The 25,115-nt window shown below is 44.5% G+C and overlaps 1 protein-coding gene across 8 annotated transcripts in view; it reads left to right on the forward strand.

The window, feature by feature from the left end:
- LOC115162407 (uncharacterized protein KIAA1522 homolog) overlaps window positions 1-23,847 on the forward strand; it is a 39,338-nt gene extending 15,491 nt beyond the window's left edge. The window contains exons 1-8 of one of the 8 annotated variants that reach the window (XM_029713684.1): window positions 6,837-6,927; window positions 7,105-7,350; window positions 18,841-18,981; window positions 19,109-19,152; window positions 19,291-19,441; window positions 19,603-19,704; window positions 19,870-23,562; window positions 23,673-23,847. In XM_029713684.1, coding sequence (XP_029569544.1) covers window positions 7,116-7,350; window positions 18,841-18,981; window positions 19,109-19,152; window positions 19,291-19,441; window positions 19,603-19,704; window positions 19,870-23,543 — 4,347 coding nt within the window. In that variant the 5' untranslated portion in view covers window positions 6,837-6,927; window positions 7,105-7,115 and the 3' untranslated portion in view covers window positions 23,544-23,562; window positions 23,673-23,847. Of the gene's footprint in view, window positions 1-6,836; window positions 6,928-7,091; window positions 7,351-18,840; window positions 18,982-19,108; window positions 19,153-19,290; window positions 19,442-19,602; window positions 19,705-19,869; window positions 23,563-23,672 lie in introns of those variants that run through there. The other 7 variants (XM_029713685.1, XM_029713681.1, XM_029713683.1 and 4 more) reach the window with 7 other exon arrangements.
- Window positions 23,848-25,115: the final 1,268 nt, after the last annotated feature.

Genomic DNA, 25,115 nt, shown 5'->3' on the forward strand with positions numbered 1-25,115 from the left:
GGAGTAATTGAAATGTTTTTCCATGTCCCTAAGATCAACTTAAAATAGCGACCATGTCCAGCTGTACCAAGCGGGCAGCTGTCCATAGAGGAAGTAAACATTTGAAATTGAACTTATAAATAATGTATACATATCAATTTTAATGTATTTTCTGTTTCATATAATGATCCCTTGTTGATATTTTCCGCTGTTCCATAGTAAATATTGTCTTGTTGCATTTCGCATTGTGATGGAATGGGCACTCAAGGGAGTAGCTTAGAAAAGGTAACAGACAGTGTTACTCGTCATGCGTCGTTGAGGCCATCCGTAGAAAGTATCCTTTACCTTCAGGAGTATACGTTGGATTCAAGGCGTCGGCGGACGCACACCCGCTTCTCTGAACCACTTGATTCTGAAGAATGTATGAAGACTGAACTTGGTGTTATTACACAACATGGCTGTAACCATGTAAATACACGGTGTATAACTGGCTATGTGTATGTGAACAACAAAGTTACTTGTTCTTCAACATGTTCCCAAATAAAAGCTTGTTTTTATGAGACACAAACATGTTCCCAAATAAAGACGCACTGTGCAGGTATGTGTTTTTGACAATACATTAGTAATATAAAGGTGTTGACACAACACATACAACTAATAGAAAAAAAACACTTTTGAATAAGTTAAAGAACATAGAAACATGTTATATCCCTACAAACGCACACAAGGGGGTACTTAAGGGGTACTCCGGGCAGAGCAAAATTCATTTGGTGGTACAGTAACCAACAACAAAAAACCCGACAACTCATCCAGAACGCCGCAGCCCGTCTGGTGTTCAATCTTCCCAAGTTCTATCACGTCACCCCGCTCCTCCGCACACTCCACTGGCTTCCAGTTGAAGCTCGCATCTGCTACAAATGAAATCAAATGTATTTATATAGCCCTTCTTACATCAGCTGATATCTCAAAGTGCTGTACAGAAACCCAGCCTAAAACCCCAAACAGCAAGCAATGCAGGTGTAGAAGCACGGTGGCTAGGAAAAACTCCCTAGAAAGGCCAAAACCTAGGACGAAACCTAGAGAGGAACCAGGCTATGAGGGGTGGCCAGTCCTCTTCTGGCTGTGCCGGGTGGAGATTATAACAGCACATGGCCTAGATGTTCAAATGTTCATAAATGACCAGCATGGTCAAAATAATAATAATAATAATAATAATAATAATAATAATAATCATCATCATAGTAGTTGTCGAGGGTGTAACAAGTCAGTAACACAAGAGTAAGTGTCAGTTGGCTTTTTCATAGCCGATCTTTGAGAGTATCTCTACCGCTCCTGCTGTCTCTAGAGAGTTGAAAACAGCAGGTCTGGGACAGGTAGCAGGTCCGGTGAACAGGTCAGGGTTCCAGCAGGTCTGGGACAGCAGGTCTGGGACCGGTAGAATGTCCGGTGAACAGGTCAGGGTTCCATAGCCGCAGGCAGAACAGTTGGAACTGGAGCAGCAGCACGGCCAGGTGGACTGGGGACAGCAAGGAGTCATCAGGCCAGGTAGTCCTCCGAGAGAGAGAATTAGAGAGCATATTTAAATACACACAGGACACTGGAAAAGACAAGAGAAATACTCCAGATGTGACAGACTGACCCTAGCCCCCTGACACACAAACTACTGCAGCATAAATACTGGAGGCTGAGACAGGAGGGGTCAGGAGACACTGACCCCTATAAGACCATGGTATTCTGCGGTTGGTGTGTTTTGTAATGATTTAAGTGACCATTGTGCTATTGTTGCTATTAGAAATACTAAGATTCCTAAGACTAACCCACGTTTTATTCGTAAGAGAAATCTGAAGTGTTTTAATGAGCAGGCTTTCTTTCATGATTTATTTTATTTTGACTGGAGCAAGATTGAGCAAGATTGAGATTCCCTGATGTGGAAACTGCCTGGAAATTCTTTCATGATGGTTTTCTCCAAATAGTAAATAGACATGCTCCATTCCGCAGGTTCAGGGTTAAAGGGAGGGATAATCCATGGTTTTCTTCTGAGCTGTCTTGCATTGTTCACGACCGTAATCTAGCCTGGGCTAAAGCAAGGAAATCGTGTTCTGATGCTGATTGGCTTGTTTTTAGGCAGTTACGAAACAAGTGTTCTTTTCTTCTTAGGAAGGCCAAGTCTGAATATTTTATGTCTGTTACCACTGATAACCTGAATGACCCTAGAAAGTTTTGGGAGGCTATTAAGTCTATGTCTGGTAACAGTAATGCTAATGAATTACCGTCATGTGTTTTGAAGGACTCTTTTGCTGTATATGACAAAACTGAAATGCTGAATTGTTTCAATGAACACTTTGTATCATCTGGTAGGCTGTTTGATTCGGTGTCCTCTGTCTCTGTACAACCTTGTGTGGATGAACCAGTGAGAGCTGGTCAAACTTTTAGTTTTTTGCCATTCTCAGTGCAGGTGGTACATAAAGCCCTGAAATCCTTAGATCAGAGAAAGCCTGCAGGTCCTGATCTTTTGGATCCCTGCTTTTTAAATCTGGCAGCTGATTTCATAGCTGAACCACTTACATATCTGTTTAATCTAACCCTGGAATGTAATGAAATTCCAAAGATCTGGAAATCAGCATTTGTCCTGCCACTTTTAAAAGGGGGAGGTACAACTCTTAAATAATTATAGGCCAATCTTAAAGCTGTCACCCCTGGTGAAAATACTTGAAAACCTTGTGAGTGAACAGCTAAAAGAAATTAGGATTTTATTTTGGGAATAAGGCTTGTTTTTCCTTTTGAAGCCAGAAGGAGGCTAGTATCAGCTACATTTATGCCTTTACTAGACTATGGGGATATTTTATATATGAATGCTTCCACTCAGTGTTTGAGATCAATTGACACCCTTTACCATGGCACTCTGAGATTTAAATTGCAAAACCCTTACGCACCACTGCACTTTGTATACCAGGGTTGGCTGGCCTTCTCTAGTCACTCGTAGGCTCAGTCACTGGTATACTTTTATTTACAAAGCCATTTTGGGTTTACTACCTTTTTATTTGGGCATTTTTATTGTTCAGAAATGTGGTGGGTACTCTCTTCGTTTGCGGGACTTTATCCTGCTAACTGTTCCAAACCGAACTGAATTTGGTAAAAGGGCTTTTATGTACTCTGCGCCATCGTCTTGGAACGCCTTACAAAATACTTTTAAACTGGAAGAACTTGTCCCGATTGGTATTTTTAAATCACTGATGAATGATCTTGAGACTGATTCCCTGACATGTCAATGTTTTTAATTTGCTGTTTTTGATTTTGTTATACTCTTGTGAATTCTATGGTTTTTACTAGATTACTTGTAGTTTTTCATGTTTGTCTGTAATTTTTGTAATGACTTGGCGCTGCCTATCTTGGCCAGGACGCTCTTGAAAAAGAGATTTTAAATCTCAGTGAGCCCTTCCTGGTTAAATAAAGGTTAAATCAAATAAATAAAATAAATGGTGCTTGCCTAGGGAGCTGTGAGGGGAACGGCACCTCCGTACCTTCAGGCTCTGATCAGGCCCTACACCCAAACAAGGGCACTGCGTTCATCCACCTCTGGCCTGCTGGCCCCCCTACCTCTGCGGAAGCACAGTTCCCGCTCAGCCCAGTCAAAACTGTTCGCTGCTCTGGCACCCCAATGGTGGAACAAGCTCTCTCACGATGCCAGGACAGCGGAGTCAATCACCACCTTCCGGAGACACCTGAAACCCCACCTCTTTAAGGGATAGGATAAAGTAATCCTTCTAAACCCCCCCCCCCCCCCTCCCAAAAAAAAAAGATATAGATGTACTATTGTAGTGGTTGTTCCACTACAATATGACGTAAATGTAATAAACTACTAGGGATAGTCTACATGTCCCTAGCTAGGACAGGGATAGTCTACATGTCCCTAGCTAGGGACATCTAGGCTGTCCGTATCCCTGTCATAGATATGGACATCTAGGCTAGCCGTATCCTTATCTCTGACATAGCTAGTGCAATGCTGCTTGTTTTCTTTATCCGCTGTTGACAAGTGAGACATGACATGCCAACTCTGGAGCGTCATACTTGTTGCTCGTGCAAGCGGAACAACACTGGTAACGTACTTCTGCTGAAATAGGTAGTCCTATATCACATTTTTCTACAGGCCCCCAGAAAACGTAATCGTCTGTAGAATTTTATTTGGAGTCATTTTGAAGCACGTTTTTGGTGAGTCTCACCTCTACCACTATTTGGCTCATGCAAGCAACTAAGCCAGATGAGACACATCTCAGGAATGGAACTTTGAACAAAACAACTGTCTGGATGATGCTTCAACACTAAAAGTAAACACAAAAAAATGAAATATCCCTTTAAGGAAATGAAAAGCTGTTAAAACGACCCAACATGATTTTTTTTTTTTTTTTAATTATAAGATCTCAGTTCGGCTTGGATGCATATTTTTATGTGGTTGAAATACTATCAGATTTTATTATGCTGATAAAGATGGCACCTTTACAGACGATCCTAACCACTCATTCATTCTCTCAAGATGCTGAAAGAAATAAATATTTCTCCACTCCTGTTCCTGAGTCAAAATGTACATTTTTGATGTGTAATTTTATGGTAAGAAATGGTTATTTCTGCAGGAGTTCATATTACATTAGGCTATCTGAGAGGTTATTGACCAAGAGTCAGTGTCCAGATTTCAGTTAGGCTACTACTCCATTTAACCCATCTGAACAATACAGTTCCCTTGACGTGCCATTTTAAAGTCTCTGTCTTGTGACTGTCTAATTTCTATAGCACCTCACAATCACACATAACTTAACAGTGCTGGCTAACATCATCTCTTACCACTTCACCAAATCTTTCCCAACATTAGACTACTGTCCTGGCTCTCGCTTCTATTTATTTTCAACCCTCTATTTTGCAGCTTTTCTCCAACATTGTCCTTTTTGCCTCAGTGGATCGACGTTAACTTTTTCTGCCCAAGTTCCCAAATGCATTTGGCAATTTGTGTGTGTTTGGCGCACTACAGTTAGGCCCTAAAGCTTAGGCTACGCACTAATGCCATATAAAAATAATGAAACACCTCAATGTAGCCTATAGATAAGAATTATGGATTTTTTTAATGCATTGTTTTCTCTCTTCAACCTGCCAGCCCTGCGGGTATGAGTCAAACCACGCATCATTAGCATGAGCCTTTGTCAGACCTAACTTCATCTTGTGCAATGTGTGTAGATCATTTGGAGAAACAGAAAGACATTGGTTTATCAGGTCAGTTCCTTGCGACAAGACTGAACTGAGTCAGGTGGGCGGTCCTCCACTGTATCCCAGGTTGCTTTGCGTCTCCCAGGAGATGTCGGACCCCCAAAGTGTTCGACAGCCATCCCATCTCTTCACTGCATCTACACATTGTCAAATGTAGCCACTGCTTAGATTAACGGATGTCACTCATCCCTAAATTACTGTAATTTGCATTGAGAGAAACACAGGGCTCACTGCAGATGGATGAAAGGGGATGGGACTTTTCACTAAAGGATACCCACTTTACTGGCCTTGTTGGCCTTTCACTGCAACTCAAAGTATGGCTTCTGAGTCTCATGTACTCTCTCTGATGTTTTCTTATGAGAAACATTTACACTCATGAGCTCCTCTCCAGCTATCCTCTTGATTCTTTCACAGACCATGCATGGGGAAAGTCCCCTCATTTCCGATTAGACAATCATGTGATATGAACTTGTATATGTCTCTTGACATTGCTTGTGGAATTCCCTGCTGGGGATGGCAGAGCCAAGCCGAGCCTGAGCAGTATTGTCTTTGGTGTTAGTTCAGTGATGGTCACTGTCTGGGTGGGTGGGGATGAGATGTTTACCCATATTCCTCCATTTAAGAGCAGTTGGAGGTTCCAGTGGTTGCATGCTGACGTTCCTCCAGGAAATTGGAGTGATTAACGGTTCATTTCTGACCAGTGTGAGGGGCGTCTGGCAGCCTGCGTCTGCCTACAATCATTTTAGTGTGTTATAGCCAAACCAGGGCCTTAATTACAGTACACTACTTCTCATTCCAGATCCTCAATACTTTATAACGGAGTGCTGTTAGAGAAGAGACCATTTTATGATCATTTTGAAACCCATCTTAGAAGGATTAGAGGCCTAAAGGCTCCTGGACATTTTGCTATTAAGGTACAGGGACATCTTGCCAAGTGATTTTGGGGACTTATGTGTTGGTTTCATGTCTCAAGCACACATTCTATCTGACGAATTGAGATTTGGCTGATGTGCTTTGCATGTAACTTGGCTGGAGTCCCCAATCCTAGCCGCCAATCGGTTATAGTGAACTCCTTTGCCGCCTCCAAACCATCATCACATACGATAAAGCCCAAGGGTTGGGAGAGATTCTCTAATGCTTCCCAAATCATAGCTTGTATGGCGATGAGTGTCAAATAAAATCCTCAGCTGGAGTGAACCCAACACAATGGGTCCCCAGGAGCGAGGTTGTGAAACCTGCCTTAGAGGAAAGAAGTTTGACAGGAAGGAAGAGGGGGGGGATGAGCTCATTGTATCGGTGTTGTTGAGAGAAAGCCAAAGAGAGACCATAACAGAGCGAGGAAAAAGTGAGCTAGTTTTGGAGATGGATGCTGTCAGTTCTCTGGTATTGTGCTGGAGTATACGTGGGTGTACATGTGTATATGTTTGTTTAGTGTCTGTGGGTATGTTTGTGTGGCTTCGGGTGGGGCACTGAATTATGACTACATGTTCAGGAATGAAGAGGGCGGTGCCAGTTCTTTGCAGAGGCAGTGAAGTTTGGTTGAGAGGCAGGGCAGAAGGGGGTTGAGTGGGCTGGGCTCTGAGCTTCCCCACACCCTAACATTGAGAGAAGGGCATGATCAAATGTGTTGAAGTAAATTGAAACCAATGGTGCAATGCTTGTGTGCAATTGATGTAGCAATTGGAATAGACAATGGTGAAGTATTTATACAAAGGTTTTTCCTCAATGAGTGGAATTGCTAGTATTGTGTTATATTAATATGGTGGTGTTTGTCTAATTGACTCCTCTCTCTCTCCTCTCTCTCCTCTCTCTCTCTCTCTCTCTCTCCTCTCTCCTCTCTCCTCTCTCCTCTCTCTCTCGGAGTAAGTCCAGTGTGAGGTGGGATGTCTAGCCGTGAATCTGTGGGGGACCTGATCCCCCAGGACCTGGCGGAGGTATTTGCCCATGAGAGGCTCACCAAAGGGGGCCGAAGGAAGAAACGTCGAGGCTCCCTGGGCCGGGCATTCGGCTGGCTCAAAGGGAAGAAGAAGAAGGACGTCAATGCCAATGGACAGAGCCAGGACTTTAATCCGGGCCGGCCGATGACGGGCAAGACCTTCACACAGGGCCACAGCCATGGTAAGATCAACCAGGGAACCCAAGAGATTATTGCCATGTAAATCCTCACTCTCCACTTTGATTGCTAAACAATGTTAAACATAGTCAATCACTATGTTTACTGCGCGCTCGCTCTCTCTCTGTCTCTCTCGACAGTATTTGAGGATGTGGCTATAAATGTTTTTTGTTTATTGGTATAATTTCAAGTAGGCTAGGTGGCTATATTCTACTATAGTCTAGTCTCTAGAAAGTGCACATCAGAAACAGTTCAATATCCTGATCTTGCGCTCCAAGGCATGTTTGCTCTCTGGAGAACTGTTTGAACAGTCTCTGACTCACCAGCTGCCCTTTGACCTCCCCCAGCCATTGAATGCCGTGAACAAATTTCCATTGGTCCTGTTCTGTGTTACACACAGGTTGCGATTCCATACTGTAAAACAAGGAAGTAGACTCCGAGGGGATGCAATATGGCACGCACACACAGGTTAAAACATACAAAAATGTACACATTAAGACATGCATAAACTTACACACTTTTAGACCATAAATGTATGTTTAAACATACAGAAACGTACCCCCTTTAAGACTAATACACAATACCTGCAGCTGGCTGAATATCCTACTCAGGCATAGTCTTATTCAGCAATGCATGTTGGAGCTTGTGCATGTACATTTAAATGAGAGAATGTTGAATAATGTCAGTCCTTCAATGTTTTCTCAGTGTACTGTATCTTGTGGTATTGCCACGTTAAGTGATGTTTCACTTTCAAATTCCGCAAATTCCGCCATGTTTTGAAAATCACACCTACAATCCAAGTAATGCAAGCAGCACCACACAAACATGTTCTAGTGCTGTTTCAGACTAGAGTGAACCCACCCCTCCCTGCAGTCACACAGCTGGAAACGCAGAGCTGCTAGTTGACGTGGAAAGGTGTTTGGATTTCCAGTGGGCCCTACTACTACACTGACTCTCACAATCAAAACATACTCACGCATGAACATAAATACACACACGGGTACGCACACTAGTGATGGGGTAAAAATCGATCATTACATATCACAGTATTATTTTTGGATGATATATTGATATTTGACTCCAAGTAGGCTATCGATTTGTAAAAGTATTTATTTTTGTTGCTACTATAGGTAGCATTAGCTAGCGCCAGTCGGCTGTACCTGCGCCAAAACTCTTGTTTTTTTCATTCCTCATCTTTTTAAATAGTGAGCATTTTTTTATTTCACTGATTTATCAAAACTTGCTTTCTCTTGTCTCTGCAGCAGACATACCAGCACATGTTTGGAACGGTACTTGCGTATTGAGCAAGAGACCAGATGCTATAATTTAGAAGCTTATTATGCGTAACTCATCATAATTAGCCAAATATATGGCTAACACTGCATTGAATTTATTACCTGAAAGCGGTAGGCTTGGATATAGATAGATAGCGCTATCTCGCAATCTAGAACAGGATTATTTATTTTGGATGCAATTTGAATGGCGTTGATGGAGAGGGATTGACTGCGAGAGTGTGCACACTGATTTTAAAGCAACGATATTTGAGTGATGGGCTGTTTTAAAACTCTGCAGCTGCAATTACAAATAAAATCATCTTTACAATTAAAAAACAAGGTCACCCTGAAAGCCAGATGGAGATTGGTAAATTAGACGCGCATTCAGTCTTTATATTACTCTAGCATCGGCTATGCTGCAGCAAATGTTAGCCTACCTGTCACAATAAAAGAAGTTGCCATGAGATGATAGGTCTACATTGTGAACTGCGCTCCATACTGAGATGGGCTGCCTGTCCCCACCCTGAGCGTTGATTCATCATGCAGAGGCAGTAGAGAAGCCACATTTAGACATTGCATATAATTTAACAGTTCCATTTCACGCCATGCTGTTCACATAATTTATTATAATTTACCGGTTTCTCGCAGTTATTTATCCCGGGAAAATCCGGTATATCTCGGTAACCGGGTTCCTGCAATTAAACCCTAGTGCCTATTCATGTTAGTGGTTGGCTGTTAAGAGCTCTGCGAGAGAATGTAAACTGAGTGGGAGAGAAAGTATTTCTCCCCTTGCCAAGGTCAGCACAGGATACCTCCCCACATTGTGCACAGCAGGGCACAGGCCTCCCATGGAAGGTTTTTCCTCAGGTTTCTCCCTCAAATCTCTTTTAACCCAGTTCAGAGCAAGTTTAGTGTTCTCATTTGTGTGTTACCAACAGGTGGGGCTACGAAATGAATGGACTTCTGCCATCCAGTGGTGTACTGCTGTAATACCTGAAAATGTTACATAGGTAAACATTATCTGTTGAAGGAGATTGAAAAGGGAAATTTCAAATTTGACCAGAGGTGTTGTGTGGCCTGAGCAGGGGCGCTGTTTCAAACGGTGGGATATTGCTGTTGTGCTGCCTGTCTGAGTGGATTACTCACAGATGCAGCAGTAATAAAGAGGTAGGCCTCAGGTAAAGCGTCCCTTCAGGTAACAGATACTGTCATAATAACAAAGTCTTCCTTTTTCTATATAATTTATAGTCCAGCTGTTATTACGCAAGGTAGCCCTCAGCGATGAACACGTGGCATGTTCTGTGTTTGCTCTGGCAAGTAACTCCAAAAGGCAGTTTGCTTTTACCAACAGCATGACTTGCTCAAATAAGAAAGCAACTAACATTTTACAAGATAGCATCTAGAAGTATTGTGCCTGGGATCAGATACTGAAATGCTCCTGGAAAAGCTCACAGTATCCCCACAGAAGGTTAAATTCCTCCAGATAAGCCATATTAAAATGTAATGGCAGCTTATTCTGGAGGTGATTCAGTCATACCAAAGAGGATGGGGCCTATTGCCTGGCCTGGCCAGAGGGCTGGTGTTGGCATGCACCCAGTTCATTAAAACCCCAGCCAGAACAGTTACAGGAAGTAGAAACAAGTGGTTCTGTTTCTTATTATGACCCAGCCCTCCCTCACATAGATTCCTCACCCTCCTATGAATGAGCTGAAATGGGTTTCCATCAGAGATCAAAATGTGTCTGGCTGGGGATTGTGTGTTGTTGTGTCCAAGCAATGCTATTATTATAAACCTCAGTCTAACCGACAGCTGATGTGTGTCCTGAAACAATATACTCCATGTCATGGGGAATATTGGTTTGTTTAGCGTTGTTAGGGTGTCATGGGCATATGGCCTCTTGTTCACAACTTTTGGTGAGAAATTGAGGATGTGTTTTGTAAATCTTTCTTCCAGTGCAACTCCCTTAAAATAGTATGTTCACCCCACCTTTCCTCTTGGTGGGAATGTATTGGTAAACATGGACCACAGAGTTTGACCCAGACATCATGTTTGAGTGCATAGTAGCTTGCAGAGATGAGTGTGCTCCTGGACCCTCCATTGTAATGTGGGGTAACCCACTGGCCCAGTAAATGTGTTGACACAGCCTTCTGTGATGACCCGGACAATGCCTCACATGGTCCTGGGACACACAATCCCATAGGCTTCTGACCCTTTGTGTGTTTGCTGTACATGCATGATTTACCTGTGGGTACTGCACACTTCACCTGCATGGGCCTCCGTGCTTCTACCGTGTGTTATTTGCCTGCATTTCTCTTGGCCCAGTTGATCTTGTAAGCCACCAAGTAAAGCCAGGCTGTTAGCTGGCCTAATGCTGCTGTTGTCGCTCATATCTTGTGCTCTCTACAGCTGAACTTTTTCAACAGGTTCACACTAAGCTGACTGATAGGGGTATAAGGAGAGGGGGAGTGATGCCAGAGTGATTTGGTTCTACTGTTCTCCTGGCACCTGTAGGTCACCTGGATTCTTGATCTGTAGATGTTATACTCTCACCCGGAGATTCCATGCATTCCTCAGCTCTAGACACACAACTCCTCTGAGCCCAGAGAATGGTAGCTCTTTGTACTGGTTTGTCAAAAGTTATCACAGCGATTTTTGTCTTTTTAGTCCTAAAGTTTGCCCGATTTTGCCACACCTGGGCAATGTCCTGCAATATTGTAGTCATACAGAAGCACAGGAGGAGTGCTGTTCAGTATTTCAGCATGACTTTCAATGTTATCTTACATACACTTGATTAGCTGCGTTTATACACTGAGTTTGGCATGACATATAGTTTCATAATGTGACGGTGTGTATGCATGGGTGTGGGTGACTCTGTACAGCATGAATAAACCTCTGAGCCTTGGATGAGCACATAAAGGCTGGGGAGAGCAGGGGAACCGGTTTTAGCACCTGGATACTGTTTCTCTTTCCTCAGCTTATGGCGGGAAACAAACACACCGCCCAACTCTGCATTGTTACATTGCCCCTGGCTGCTGCAGGAGTTTAACAGTACTTGCTGTGGTGTATGTGCTTGTCTTTCCTGCTTTGGTCTTATGGGAAGGCAAGGACCTCTGCCTTACCACTGTGTGTGAAATCCCTGAATGTAACACCAGTCTGTCTGAAAGCAGTCACCATGACACTTCCCAACGTCACCTCTCCAAGGTCATGTACAGGGGCAATGTATGCCTTGGCTCCTAATGACAGGGGCTGAAACACTCCTTTGGACATTGAGCTAGAGATGCCCATTATTTTATGTGCAACAGCTCAAGCACAGCCTGTCGCTTGTAGGATTTTGCTTCCTGCCTAGTAATTAACAATACAGATGAATGGGAAAAAGTTGTATGACATAGCATGTAATAACATTTTCAATTAGAATACTTGGGAATATTAATCAGCACACCCTGCTTTTTATATAAAGTGCCAGCATGCATGCCCTCTAGTCCTATTTATATGATGTGTTGGATTCCATCTCTCATTTCTCTCTTTGTAAAAGTCTAATGCTTAGTCTAATCGTTACCTGGTCAAGCCTGATGGCGTTCAGCAACCGTTATTTTTCATGAAAGAATCTAGCATTTATTGTAATGTAACACAGATGTGTTGTGTTACACCGGCTACTCTCACCCTCCAGACTATTGTCATGGCAGAAAAACCATTTGAAACTCTGCCAGCCCACAAAAGATGATGAATGCATGACAGAAGTTGAGTGATAAATGGGGATTGTATCTTTTTGGATGACAGTATCTTTATACATCATGGCATGCTAGATGAATGGAACCATGCAGCTTTTGATCATGTCAGTCTCGCTTTGACAAAATGGTAGCTTAAAGTCATAGTGGTTAAACTGGTAAGTTTTCCCCTCCCAGAACGTCATGTTCTTTTCATGCCCTCTCAAAGACTGAGGTAGTGATAAGCAGCATGTACATGTGCACACAGAGAGAGACCTGCCCAGTGGAAACCACCTAGCACACCCACTGTGCTTATGCTGCTACGCCCATGGTACCGTGCTGAGCTTTACTGCCTTCTGCAGGCGTTGTGGAGCAGTGGTCTCAAATCAGTTTTGCTGGTTTATATGCTCCCAGACTAAAGCTCCACGCCATTTCCCAAACGAACAGGTAATATACTGTACGTAATAACATCCATCAACCTTCAATACGGAAAAAATTATGCTTTTTTTAATATAGCTAATATGAAGAGTTCTCCAAAAACCAGACGTTCTTTACAGAACAGCTTGCCATAGGATATCTAGAAATCATGGAAGCCTAACACTTGTCCTTGAGGGCATAGTGTCTACTGCCTGGGAAATTCTCCCTGCTGGTCTAGTAATGTAGAGTTTAAGCTCCTAATGTAGTGTGACCTGCCTGTCAGTAGGGGCCTACCAGAGCTGTGCCTTCCTGAAGTGTGCGTGCCCTAGCAGGTCTGACTCTGCGTCTTTCACATTTTCTTTCATTCTCCTCCTTTCTTTTTAATGGGATTTTATCCAGAGCTCATCACTAGCTTAGCCCTTGCTGTGGTGCTGCCTGGCAGGAAAGTGGGATACAGGAAGTTCAGTCACTCCTGACCTTTTTAAGTGTTTCTAATTAGAGAACAACAGGGAAGTACTCTGTACACATGACTTCTGGCCTTAATTGGTGTAGTTACTGTGATTATTACATGTTTACTGTGCTTGGCTGCTAATTCTGTCTGTGTGTGTATACGTGCGCGGGTCACACGCGTTTGAGTGAAGGTTAATGTGTATGCTGTGCGTGTACAGACATGTTAAAACCTGACGGATTGTTCTGATCTGCAGTGTCTGAAGGTGAAATGAACTGAAACGAGGTAGGACAGACATTTGTAAGTACACTATACAGTGCATTCGGAAAGTATTCAGACCCCTTCCCTTCTTCCAAATTTTGTACGTTACAGCCTTTATTTAAAATTGATGAGGAAACAAAATATTTAATCCATCTACCCACAATACCCCATAATGACAAAGCGAAAACAGGTTTTTAGATTTTTTTTACAAAATAAAATATACCTTATTTACATAACTATTCAGACCCTTTGCTATGAGACTCAGTGCATCCTGTTTCCATCCATGAGATATGTCTACAACTTGATTGGAGTCCACCTGTGGTAAATTAAATTGATTGGACATGATTTGGAAAGACACACCTGTCTATATAAGGTCCCACAGTTGACAGTGCATGTCAGAGAAAAAACCAAGCCATGAGGTCAACGGAATTGTCCGTAGAGCTCCGAGAAAGGATTGTGTCGAGGCACAGATCTGGAGAAGGGTAACAAAACATTTCTGCAGCATTGATGGTCCCCAAGAACACAGTGGCCTCCATCAGTCTTAAATTGAAGAAGTTTGGAACCACCAAGACTCCTCCTAGAGCTGGACGCCTGGCCAAACTGAGAAATCTTGGGAGAAGGGCCTTGGTCAGGGCGGTGACCAAGAACCCGATGGTCACTCTGACAGAGCTCCAGAGTTCCTATGTGGAGATGAGCAATCCTTCCAGAAGGACAACCATCTCTGCAGCCCTCCACCAATCAGGCCTTTATGGTAGTGGCCAGACGGATGCCACTCTTCAGTAAAAGACGCATGACAGCCCGCTTGGAGTTAGCCAAAAGGCACCTAAAGACTCTCAGACCATGAGAAATAGGATTCTCTGATCTGATGAAACCAATATTGAACTCTTTGGCCTGAATGCCAAGCATCACACCTGGAGGAAACCTGGCACCATCCCTACTGTGAAGCATGGTGGTGGCAGCATCATGCTGTGGGGATGTTTTTCAGTGGCAGGAACTGGGAGACTAGTCAGGATCAAGGGAAAGATGAACGGAGCAAAGTACAGAGATCCTTGATGAAAATCTGCTCAGGACCTCAGACTGGGGCGAAGGTTCACCTTCCAACAGGACAACGACCCTTAGCACACAGCCAAGACAACGCAGGAGTGTCCTTGACTGGCCCAGCCAGAGCCCGGACTTGAACCCGATCAAACATCTCTGGAGAGACCTGAAAATTGCTGTGCAGAGACTCTCCACATACAACCTGACAGAGCTTGAGTGGATCTGCAGAGAATGGGAGAAACGCCCCAAATACAGGTGTGCCAAGCTTGTAGTGTCAGACTCGAGGCTGTAACCCGTTTTTGCTTTGTCATTATGGGGTATTGTGTGTAGATTGATAGGGTAAAAAAACAATTTAATCCATTTTATAATAAGGCTGTATCAAAATGTGGAAAAGTCAAGTGGTCTGAATACTTTCCGACTGCACTGTGTAGCCGTAGAAGCAGAGTGACATATCCTCAGTGTGGTTATATTTGTGGCTTATTGGGGGTGTGGCTTTCAGTTAGTTATTTTTGGCCACCCATCCCTTGAGTGAATTTCTTTCCAGTTCATCTGAATGTCATTCCGGTGCACTGCTTGCTCTGAGGGTGTTTAGATAAAAATACAAATGTCATTTTTGTTGTTGTTGCTTAATCTGATTGTGTGGGCCTGGCTCCCTAGTTGGTGGGCCCGGGCACACCCCACCCGTGCCTACTTGGCTGAAGAAGGGTTTTAACAGTTTGGGGTTGCGAGGTGGGGGTTTGTTACTACGCAGATAAATGACAATATCCATCTGGACTTTTGCCACTTAGGACATTTGTGTGACTGGACCATCTCAAGGAGAACTGGAGTACCCCTGCTAGAGTCCTACAACACATACATGGCTCCTAGCCTCCCACGCATAAGGCCACTTTCTGTCCCTGACATTAAAACTGAAGCTAAATAATATAAAAATGAAATATAAATGTTTTTATCAAACTGAAACCGAATAAAAACGAGTAAATCAAGCCTGAAAATTAACTGAAACTAAACAATAAAATTTAAAAAAAAGAAAATAAATTAGAAATAAAAACTAATAGAAAATCACAACTATAATAACCTTGTTGTGCTCACTAAATGAAGTCTCTGTCGTTTTTTAAATTTTTTATTTTACCCTTATTTAACTAGGCAAGTCAGTTAAGAACAAATTCATATTTTCAATGATGGCCTAGGAACAGTGGGTTCTGCCCCTTGAACGACAGATTTTTACCTTGTCAGCTCGGGGATTCGATCTCGCAACCTTTCGGTTACTAGTCCAACGCTCTAACAAATAGGCTACCTGCCGCCCCATCAGAACAACACCGATGACTGTGTTAGATCCTGAGGAACAGGCATGAACTCATTCTACTGATTTCTCTCTCTTAAATTGAGTCTGTTGAATAATCATGTCATTGACATAATTCCTGAAAGACCTAGCAATATACCAATAGTCTGTATTACCAACTACTGATGTAACTGTAATGTAATGGCACATGGCTAAATGCTCAGTATGCGTCGAATGTACAATAATATCACCAGAAGTCTAAAATCGTATGTTTTTTTTTAAATTAAGACTGTAAACTGATCTTTGATGTCTATTGGATATCATGCATATTAGATTGGGTATCGTCACCGAAATCCGTGGAGTAAACATTCGTTTGGGGTCTCACAAGATTTACAACCCCCCCATAAATCCTGCTGATGTTCCATTTAGACTCAAGTGACAGATGGGGTATTACTGTGATTAATATGAACATAATTATAATAGGCTCAAATAAGTACAGATGACATGACCCCCCCCCATCCACTATTGACTATCTCTGTTTGACTGTTGTATTCATCTTTAAATCTATTTGTCATTTTGGCTGTACCTACATTTCCTATTTTCTCCTCCTGTACCTGTTTTGTCCCTACCTACAAAGGTCTCACCTCTCTCTTATCTATGAATGACAATGACAATGTCATGTTAAATAAAATAAAAAGCCATTGATGGCCCACGTGAGTCATATTGCCTAAGAAAGTACCATTCATCCTGGTGAAATACCTGTAGCACTGATGTAAAGAGTTATAGCTACTGAGCATGACGATAACATGGAAATGTTTGCTTACTGCATCAGGAAGTAAATATACCACTTTCCAAGGCGCAGATTGAGGTTTGTGCGTCACAGTAGAACACATTTTCAGACATATCCCTCGTGCGAATAAGGAATGTCAATTGTAGATTTGCTAAAGGGATGTAAAGTAGTAACAGATATTAGCCTCTCCACAAAATTCATATCAGCAGTAAATCACAGGGAATTATGTATTCAGTTGATTATTTTAGTCCAGTGAGAGCCCATTGACTGTGTTGGTAGATAAAAGTAATTGGGGAACATGATTTCATTGTGTAACATTATTATATTGTGTAACAGACAGATAAAAGTGTTCAGAACATTCTCTCCCAACAGGATCTGTCTTGTTTGAATACTGAAACCTTCATACTGTCTCGCTCCTTTACTCCACCGTGTGGGGAATGTGTGTGGTGAGAATCAGACTTCGAGGAACTTGTTCTTCAAGGATTCCTATAGATCTCCTCTGTCAGTTAAACCACATTAGTTGTCAGAAATGGCACAGTAGCTAGTCAGTATGATTTAAATGGTTGCTTCAAGCAGATGAGAGCTTAGACTGTCTAACCATTATTTCCCTTTTGCGTACGTGTGTGTGTTTTGAGCGATTTGTTTCTGATCCCAGCATGGTCAGTGTCATAACCACGCTCTGACCAATCCAGGGTCAGCATGTCCACAAACAGAGAGCAGTGGGGATCAGTCGCTCAGGGACATAAGGAAGGGGGTGCTTATTCGAAGGGTTGGGTAGAATTAGGTTTCTGGGATTAGTGTGAGAGTTTGCATTGTCTAGTGATGGAACCACTAGATCTGGGTGGTAACAACAACAACGGAGATCTCTTCTATCTGGATCCACTGAATTATTTTGTCTGTATCGGATGATGATCTACCCTAAAACAAAATTAAACTCTGGAAAAACAAAAACTTACTGGGATAGTTTTGAACTCCTGTTTACTTTCGAAGGATAAGATCTGTTTTTATACATTTTTGGGGATTATATTACCATGGTATCTCAGAAGCTATGGTGGTGCTTTTGACTCAGAATGTTTACTGTCTGGCAGTGCCTTTGCTTTTCAAGAGGAATGGTGAGTTACAGTATAGGCTAAAGCAATGGGCTAAGTCCTGGATATTATCAGACAGTGTTTTCATTTGATACGTACCTTGAATTCCCTTCTTTGAAGTTTTATGGCCAAGCAAGTGTTGGCCATAAAACCTTTTCTAGGTCCTTTCTAGGGGATAAGGGAAGGGTGGTTAACTGGTTCAATTGATATGAGTAAGACTGTAAAGTGACTAGTTCATACCTGTAGTCATGAAATGTGTTAACTGTTAGCTATTGGTGGGATACAGAGGCATTGCAAACCCTAATGGACCATTGAATTTGATCTCTTCTTATGATGTTAAAATGTTGTCTACATGTATTTTGGTGAATGTCTATCACTGAGAGCTTGTATTTCCTTACTTTGCTGTGGTACTGTCACTGTTTCTGCAAAACACTTAATTCATCAATCATTCTGACTGAATTGACAGTTTGTGTGAACTTGTTGTTATTATTAGGAGGATATGGTAAATGTGGTCAATGGTATAATTCCAGAGAAATAAAGAGATGGTGATGTGTATAGCAGGGATCATTGAGGGCACATGGTTGAGAGGACTAATTCCAGCATGGTCCTCCTAGCCCAATCGAGTATGTACAGGACGTCGCTACATTTTAAAGCAGCTTTGTTTCACTAAAGATGACGGCTTACCACACGGCCACGGCTGCCCCGCACTCTTAACATTATCTCACTGATCCTAGATGTCAGGACGGCTGTTCTGCAATGGGTACTACTACTGTTCTCATGATAACCCTACGACACTGCTTCTCTGAATTATATGAGAGTAGGAATGTTTGGGGAATATACTGGCTGATCATCTCAATGAAGCCTGCTGGGACTTGTGGCTAATGTAGTTGATGAATACCATTTAAATGTTGAGGACAATTACCCATTATTTTGGGTTGTTGCATCGTCTTTATTGCACATAGCAGATATTGTATAGTGAGTTATATAAAGATTGTTTTGGAACAGGATTGATAAGTAGAGACGTATCAGTTCACATTCAACCTTTGTGGATATAATTAATATCCGATTATTTTTGATACAATGTAGTTTTGTCATTGATGTTGTGCATTTATTTACACATGCTGTAATGAAAATGCATGCATAGACATACACAGTATGTATGTATGTATATCCACTCACATTCTCTCTCCTCCCAGCAGTCCCAAAGCATGAGGATGTTGGGACTCGCGTCCCTCCACACTTCCAGGAGAATGTGTTCATCGAAGGCAGTCGGCCCAAGTACCTGGAGGACCTGCACACTGAGGCCCTGGAGGGACTCAAACTGCAGCAGCAGGAAGGTACTAAACACCCTGTAAATCCATCCAAATACTGACGCTTACTCCATCACCTACCCCTGATTACATTAACTAATTAAGTACATTTACCTCGCCACTCTATTTGAAAAATGTTGAGCTTTTATTTCAGAAACCAATAATTGGGTGGATTACCAGGATGACCAAAGCGTCACAGTAAGTTTCCCATTCTACATTTCAATCACGGTGCTACATCAAATCACTAAACATTATCCTGTTACAAGTTCACACCAAACCTGCTTTAATTAAGCGTATTCTAATGGTTGACTGTTGAACTTTCTGGGATTCCTATAGTCGACAGTGACCCGGCTGCCAGACGACACTGAGAGTGACAGTGAGAGGAGAGGCTATCTGTCAGACAGCACCATACCAGACACAGCGTCACAGGTCTCAACACGTTCCACTGTCTCCACACGGTCCTCGCGGTCAGGACTGACCCGCCAAGGTAACCTGACATGACCATAACCAGAGAATGATTCATATCGGAGCCACTATAACACCTTGTCCAACCAGTGATTGTTTGATTGTATGGAGTGAAAGTGCCTGTTGTTGGTGTTGGTCATTCTGACCTAATATTTCTCTCCTGCTTTTTGTCTCCTTCCCCAGCATCAACCTTCAGGCCCCTGAAGCCAGAGAAGGCCAAGGCCAGGAGGAGACACAGGAGAACCACAGTTATGGGGATACCACATCACGTCCAGAGGGAACTGGGTACGCTACTCATTATTTATGCTTTAAGTGGATTGAAATGTGTCAATATAGGCCATTGTGAAGATGCCTGTGGATAATTGCACCCTTAATACAAGCACATACTTTTCTATTGGCTTGTGTAGCTGTATATGATCCTATCCTGATTTGTCCTGTTCCTCACTTAAGGGTTGGACAGAGCCTCATGGGCAGATCGTCAGGTTATAGATGAGGGTGGGCTCCCTAACGGTGAGAGTCTGGACTTCCCCACCATCGATGGGTCTCACCTGGCTGGTTCCCAGGAGGGGGTGAGGATGTACCTCCAGTCCGTAGAAGGCCTGCAACCTGTCTGTGAGGACCAGATCCAGAAGGTCCCCTCCCGGGCCGGACACAAAGACGACCTGGCTCTCCTCCAGCACATGGGCCTCCAGCTGTCCGACCTGAATCGGCCCAAGTCCCTGGCTGTCCCCTGGATGACCACAACCTCTAGCCTGCTTCAGCTGCACCCCAGCCCCGTCATGTCCATGTCCCCCCAGGCCACCTACATGTCTAAGATCATCCCCAACGCTGTGCTGCTACCCTCCATAGACGTGGTGGAGATCACCCGGAACCGTAGTCGGAGCAGCGTTCGTACTGTCAGTAAGAGCAGCCTGCTGCTGGCCAGCCCTGCCTCCTCCCGCGCCTCCTCCCGCGCCTCCTCCCGCGCCTCCTCCCACGCCTCTACCATGTCCTCCGCCTCCCGCTACAACCCACCACACTTCTCTGACAGCTCTGGATGGAGCCACTCTGAGTCCTCTGAGACCCTGGTGTCTGACTCTTCCACCATCTCCTCCAACAGCACCACCAGACAGGGGGGCTCACAGAGGGGGGGTGGGGAGGGTTCATCCAGGGAAACGTCCCTGGACAGCAAGAGTATCCACTCCTCTGTCAGTAAGGCCTCCAGGACCTCCGCCACCAATGGCAAAGGGAAAGCCAGAGGGGATGATGGCAAACAGGAGGGGCCCTTCGCCCGGAGCATGTCTGTGATGAAGTCCAAGAGGGCACCGGCCCCACCCAGCCGCTCCTACTCCCTACACAAGGACAACATGAAGAGGCACTCGCAAGACCTGATTGACAACATGGTTACTGCCCCTCCCCATAGCAGCCCATTCCAGGGCGGGGAGGTTAAGGCTGTCAGTGCTGGGGAAAGTAACAACTTTAGCCCTGGCTACACAGCAGACACCAGCTCTCTGGATGAGTCTTCAGGCTCTGTGACAGCCAGCCCCTTCAACACCTCACAGCAGGCAGCCAGGGAGAAGGTGAGGAACGAGCAGCCAGGCTCCACAGGCTTCTCTCCCCAGAAACAGACCCCCCAGGAAAATGGCCTGAAGAATGTCTCTCCCTCCAGCGGCTACTCCAGCCACGGCTGCACGCCTACCCTCCTTTCCAAACAGACCCATAACCCATCTCCAGGGAAAAAAAGAGGCATCCGAGCAATCATCTTCCCAATGGCACCATCGCCGGCAGCTTCAGCCCCATCGCTTGTCATTCATACCCAAGCCTCTGACAGCAGCAAGACGCCTGAGCCAGTCGACACTGTAACTCCCTCACCTTCAGTCATGTCACTCAGAGAGCTGTTCAACATCCCGCCCCCACCCAAGGTGTCTGCCCCCTCTCCTCCTCCCCCGGAGGTATGGGCACACAACAAGTGTACATTTGAACTGCTGCTAGGTCCCCCGGCCCCCAACAACACGGATACGGTGGTGCGAAAGAACCCAAAGGATCGACGACAGCAGAGGCAGTCTCCTTCCACATCAAGAGAGGGTTATGTTAAGAACTTGTCACCTGAGAGGAGAGATGAGGAGGCAGCACCAGAGCAGGAGGCAGGAGGTGTGCTGGAGAGGGTCACTGAGCCTCAAGCTAAAGAGCAGACAGGTCCAGCAGACCAGGAAAGGGTACAGTCTTCCATTGTGGAGACTAGTAATCCAGCAGCGCATACGTTTGCGTCAGGAAAGGGTCAGGAGAGTGAAGTAGCACAGAAGGTTGAAAAGAGGGTCCAGGGAAGTCATTTGGGAGTTGAAGAGAAGGTGCAGGGAAGTCAGTTGGTGGTTGAACCAGAGAGGGTCATTGTAAATCAGTTGATAGGTAAACTAGAGAAGGTCCAGACAAGTAATTTGGTAAATGGGAAATCAGTGAACGCCGCAGTAGCTCCAGGAAAGGGCCTAGAAAAAGTAAAGACAGAAATACAGACTACTACTCCTGCTGCAGCCAAAAAGACTGAATTCCAACCTAAAATGGACACGTCTATGGTAAGCCCTGCTCGAGCACACATATCTCCGTCTCCTCCCCCAGCACACTATCCTCCCCTTCCCCCTTCCAAACAGACCCCACCTGTGGCCCCCTCAGACTCTATGCCTGCTCCAGAGCCGCCACTACTCTCCGCCACTGGGGAATCCTCCTGGCCCCCTCCCCCTTCTCCCATTGACTTGGCCACCCTTGGCAATGAGCTTGACCTGCCCATTCCCCCACCACCAAGGGTAGTTATAACAGAATATGTGCCCCCTGTTTCATCTATACTACAGGGAATCCCACCTCCACCCCAGGTTATCCCACCTCCACCTCCCCAAGAAGCCCCGCCTCCACCAAAAGCAAAGTTTGGTCCTTCTTCCTACATCCCTCCACCTCCCCAAAGTATTCCACCCCCACCTCCACTGGAAAACATACAGCAGCACTGTCCAGTGACCACAGAGAGACAGAACCAAGAGAAGTCGTCCCTCAGCAAGGGCTCTTTCTCTCCCACTCCCCCAGAGGAGGGCTCCACTCCCGTGGTCACCCCCACCCTTCTGCAGACGGTCAAGCTGAGGTCTGTCAATAATGGTGACCAGGATCAGGAAAAGGACCAGGGACAGGACTGGACAGGGGTCACTTTGAGGGCCAAAAAACCCAGTAACAGTGAGGCTCCTCAGAAGCCTATTCGAAGGTCTCTGTTCATGACATCTCCCCCTCCCACTGTCACATCCCCAACTACGACTGTTTTCTCACAATCTCCCATAGCCCAACCCCCAGAGGCAGCCCCAGCCCCCGTGGCAGCCCCAGAGGCAACCCCACAGGCAGACTCAGAGCCTGCCCCAGCCCCCGTGGCAGCCCCAGAGGCAACCCCACAGGCAGACTCAAAGCCTGCCCCAGCCCCCGTGGCAGCCCCAGCCCCAGAGGCAACCCCACAGGCAGACCCAGAGCCTGCCATGGCCACATCCCCAGAGGCAACCACAGCCCCGGAGGCAGCCACAGCCTCAACTCCAGAGGGAGCCACAACCCCAGCCACAACCCCAGAGGCAGCTGCAGAGGCAGCTGCAGAGGCAGCTCTAGCCACAGTCCCAGCTGAGGCCCTAGAGGTAGCCACAGCCTTAGCTGAAACCCCAGCCAAGCCCCAGCCCAGCATACTTAATTTACCCTTAAAGTCATCCACTGTCACCTCTCCTACGAGGAAGTCACCTCCTGCCTCAGCCACCACCCCCTCCATGAGGATGCAGGAGGCCATCCGCTTGAGGACAGCATCCAGAAGTAAAGAGGGGCCTCCCTCTCGTCTCAGTCTGCACTCTCCAACAAGTCTCAAGTCTCCCTCCTCCACCGCCAGTTTCATCTTTGCCAAGAGCACAAAGAAGATTGTCATAGAGACCCCCTCATCCCCTGAGGCCCAGGCCAATCTCACAAAGAACCTGATAGCTGAGCTTTCATCTGTGTCTATTCCAGCCAAGTCCACAGAAACACAGAAGGTGGTGGTCAAGGTGCCTCCACCTGTGTCAAGGAAACCCAAGCCTAAGGTCAAAGAGACAGAGCCCAGTGTGGAGACTGAGCATGTGCAAACTGCGGGTCAGGAAGCATAGCCAGCAGACAACACTGAGGGTAAGGGATCTGTGATTGTGACACAACCATACTTGCCTAAATTGTTACAGCTAATGTCCATTTGCACTGTTTTTTGATCTGATCTGACTGATCTTTCTCTCCTGTCAAAGGTGCTCCAGAGGCTCCAAGCGGGACAGCAGTGCCACCATTATCCTCCACATGAGCAACACTGCCACTAAGCAAGGATTAATCATTCACAAAGACATTGACTTTTATCTGTACATTGAGAAGACACCATATGTCAAGCACAATATGCAAGAGGGAGAGAGAGATGGATTAAAAAAAGAAGTGAGTGGAGGACACATACAGAGCCTTCTGAAGACAGGGCAACTGGACATAACTAAATGTAACCCTCTCACATAGGAGCTCTTTGAGTTTGAAATCCTTTGTGTATTTAAAATGGTGTTGGTCTTTAATTTTTCTAATACTCTTGTTGTATTTTGGAGCATTTTTCTTTGGCAGAGGGACTTCTTACTGGTCTGATTTAATAATGGACAGTCAGTCAGTCACAGTGCATGCTGGTCTAGGTTGCCCTCTAGTGTCAACTATGGAATGTCACAGCTACTGCTGTTGGGTACCTTGATTATATACCACAATGTTGGACGTTGGGGGGGGGGCAGTGCCTCTGTGACAACAATTGTGGCCCCCGTAAATGTGGAGTATGAAATCATTTTTACATAACTCATTTTTGCTATTGTTCTTTTTTTTACATCCGTTATTAGACAGTGGCAACACGGAACATGGTCTTTTGCCTGCTAATGCCTGCAATGCAGTGAAGAAAACGATATGACAACAATAACGTCTAATGTAACTGGCCCCTCTAACAGTACAACTGGCCCCAGCTTGGCCCCCCCAGTTGAAATGGTCTAGAACCGCCACTGGTGTTGAGTTCTTATTTCATCCATCTTGTTTGTTATAATAAAATAATTTACCTAAATTATTTGTTCTGTAGACATCTTCCCATTAGATTTTGTGGGAAATGTGATGTTGTTTTCTATGTCAATATGTGGCAATCTTTCCTGATGTTGTCATATTTCCTTATCTCCTTAGCTACTAAAATGCTATCATCAGAGCTGAGTGATGCCACTAGTTCTAGAATGAGGATGAGAATCCCAATTTTTATAGTCATGTTTTTCTTTTGTTGGCATGAATGTACAGACTTTTACAGGAATCTCACCCTGCATGTAAATCAAATCTCACAGGTTTCATCTGAAGCACAGTTTATGAACTTAACTGGTCATTTAAAAAGACTATTGGGGCAAATTTTTGTCTTGCTTTTAGTTATATCCTGCACATTTTGATACATTTCCTTTCAACCAGATGGGAGCTACATTATACATTGCATTTATGTTAATAATTTGTTCAGAAATTGGGATATTGCTCAACAATGAAACATCTGCTTTGAAAGTACATATTATCCAGTGATTTCAATGATTGTAGAAAAGTAATCTGACAAATGATTATGTATAGTTTCATTTATTTCAAGGTAACAGAATAAATGTATTTCTTCACAATGAATTCATTCAGCCATTTCATTATTTCTACCTTGTTTC

The sequence above is a fragment of the Salmo trutta genome, chromosome 25 (genome assembly GCF_901001165.1).
Source record: "Salmo trutta chromosome 25, fSalTru1.1, whole genome shotgun sequence".
Classification (NCBI taxonomy): Eukaryota; Metazoa; Chordata; class Actinopteri; order Salmoniformes; family Salmonidae; genus Salmo; species Salmo trutta.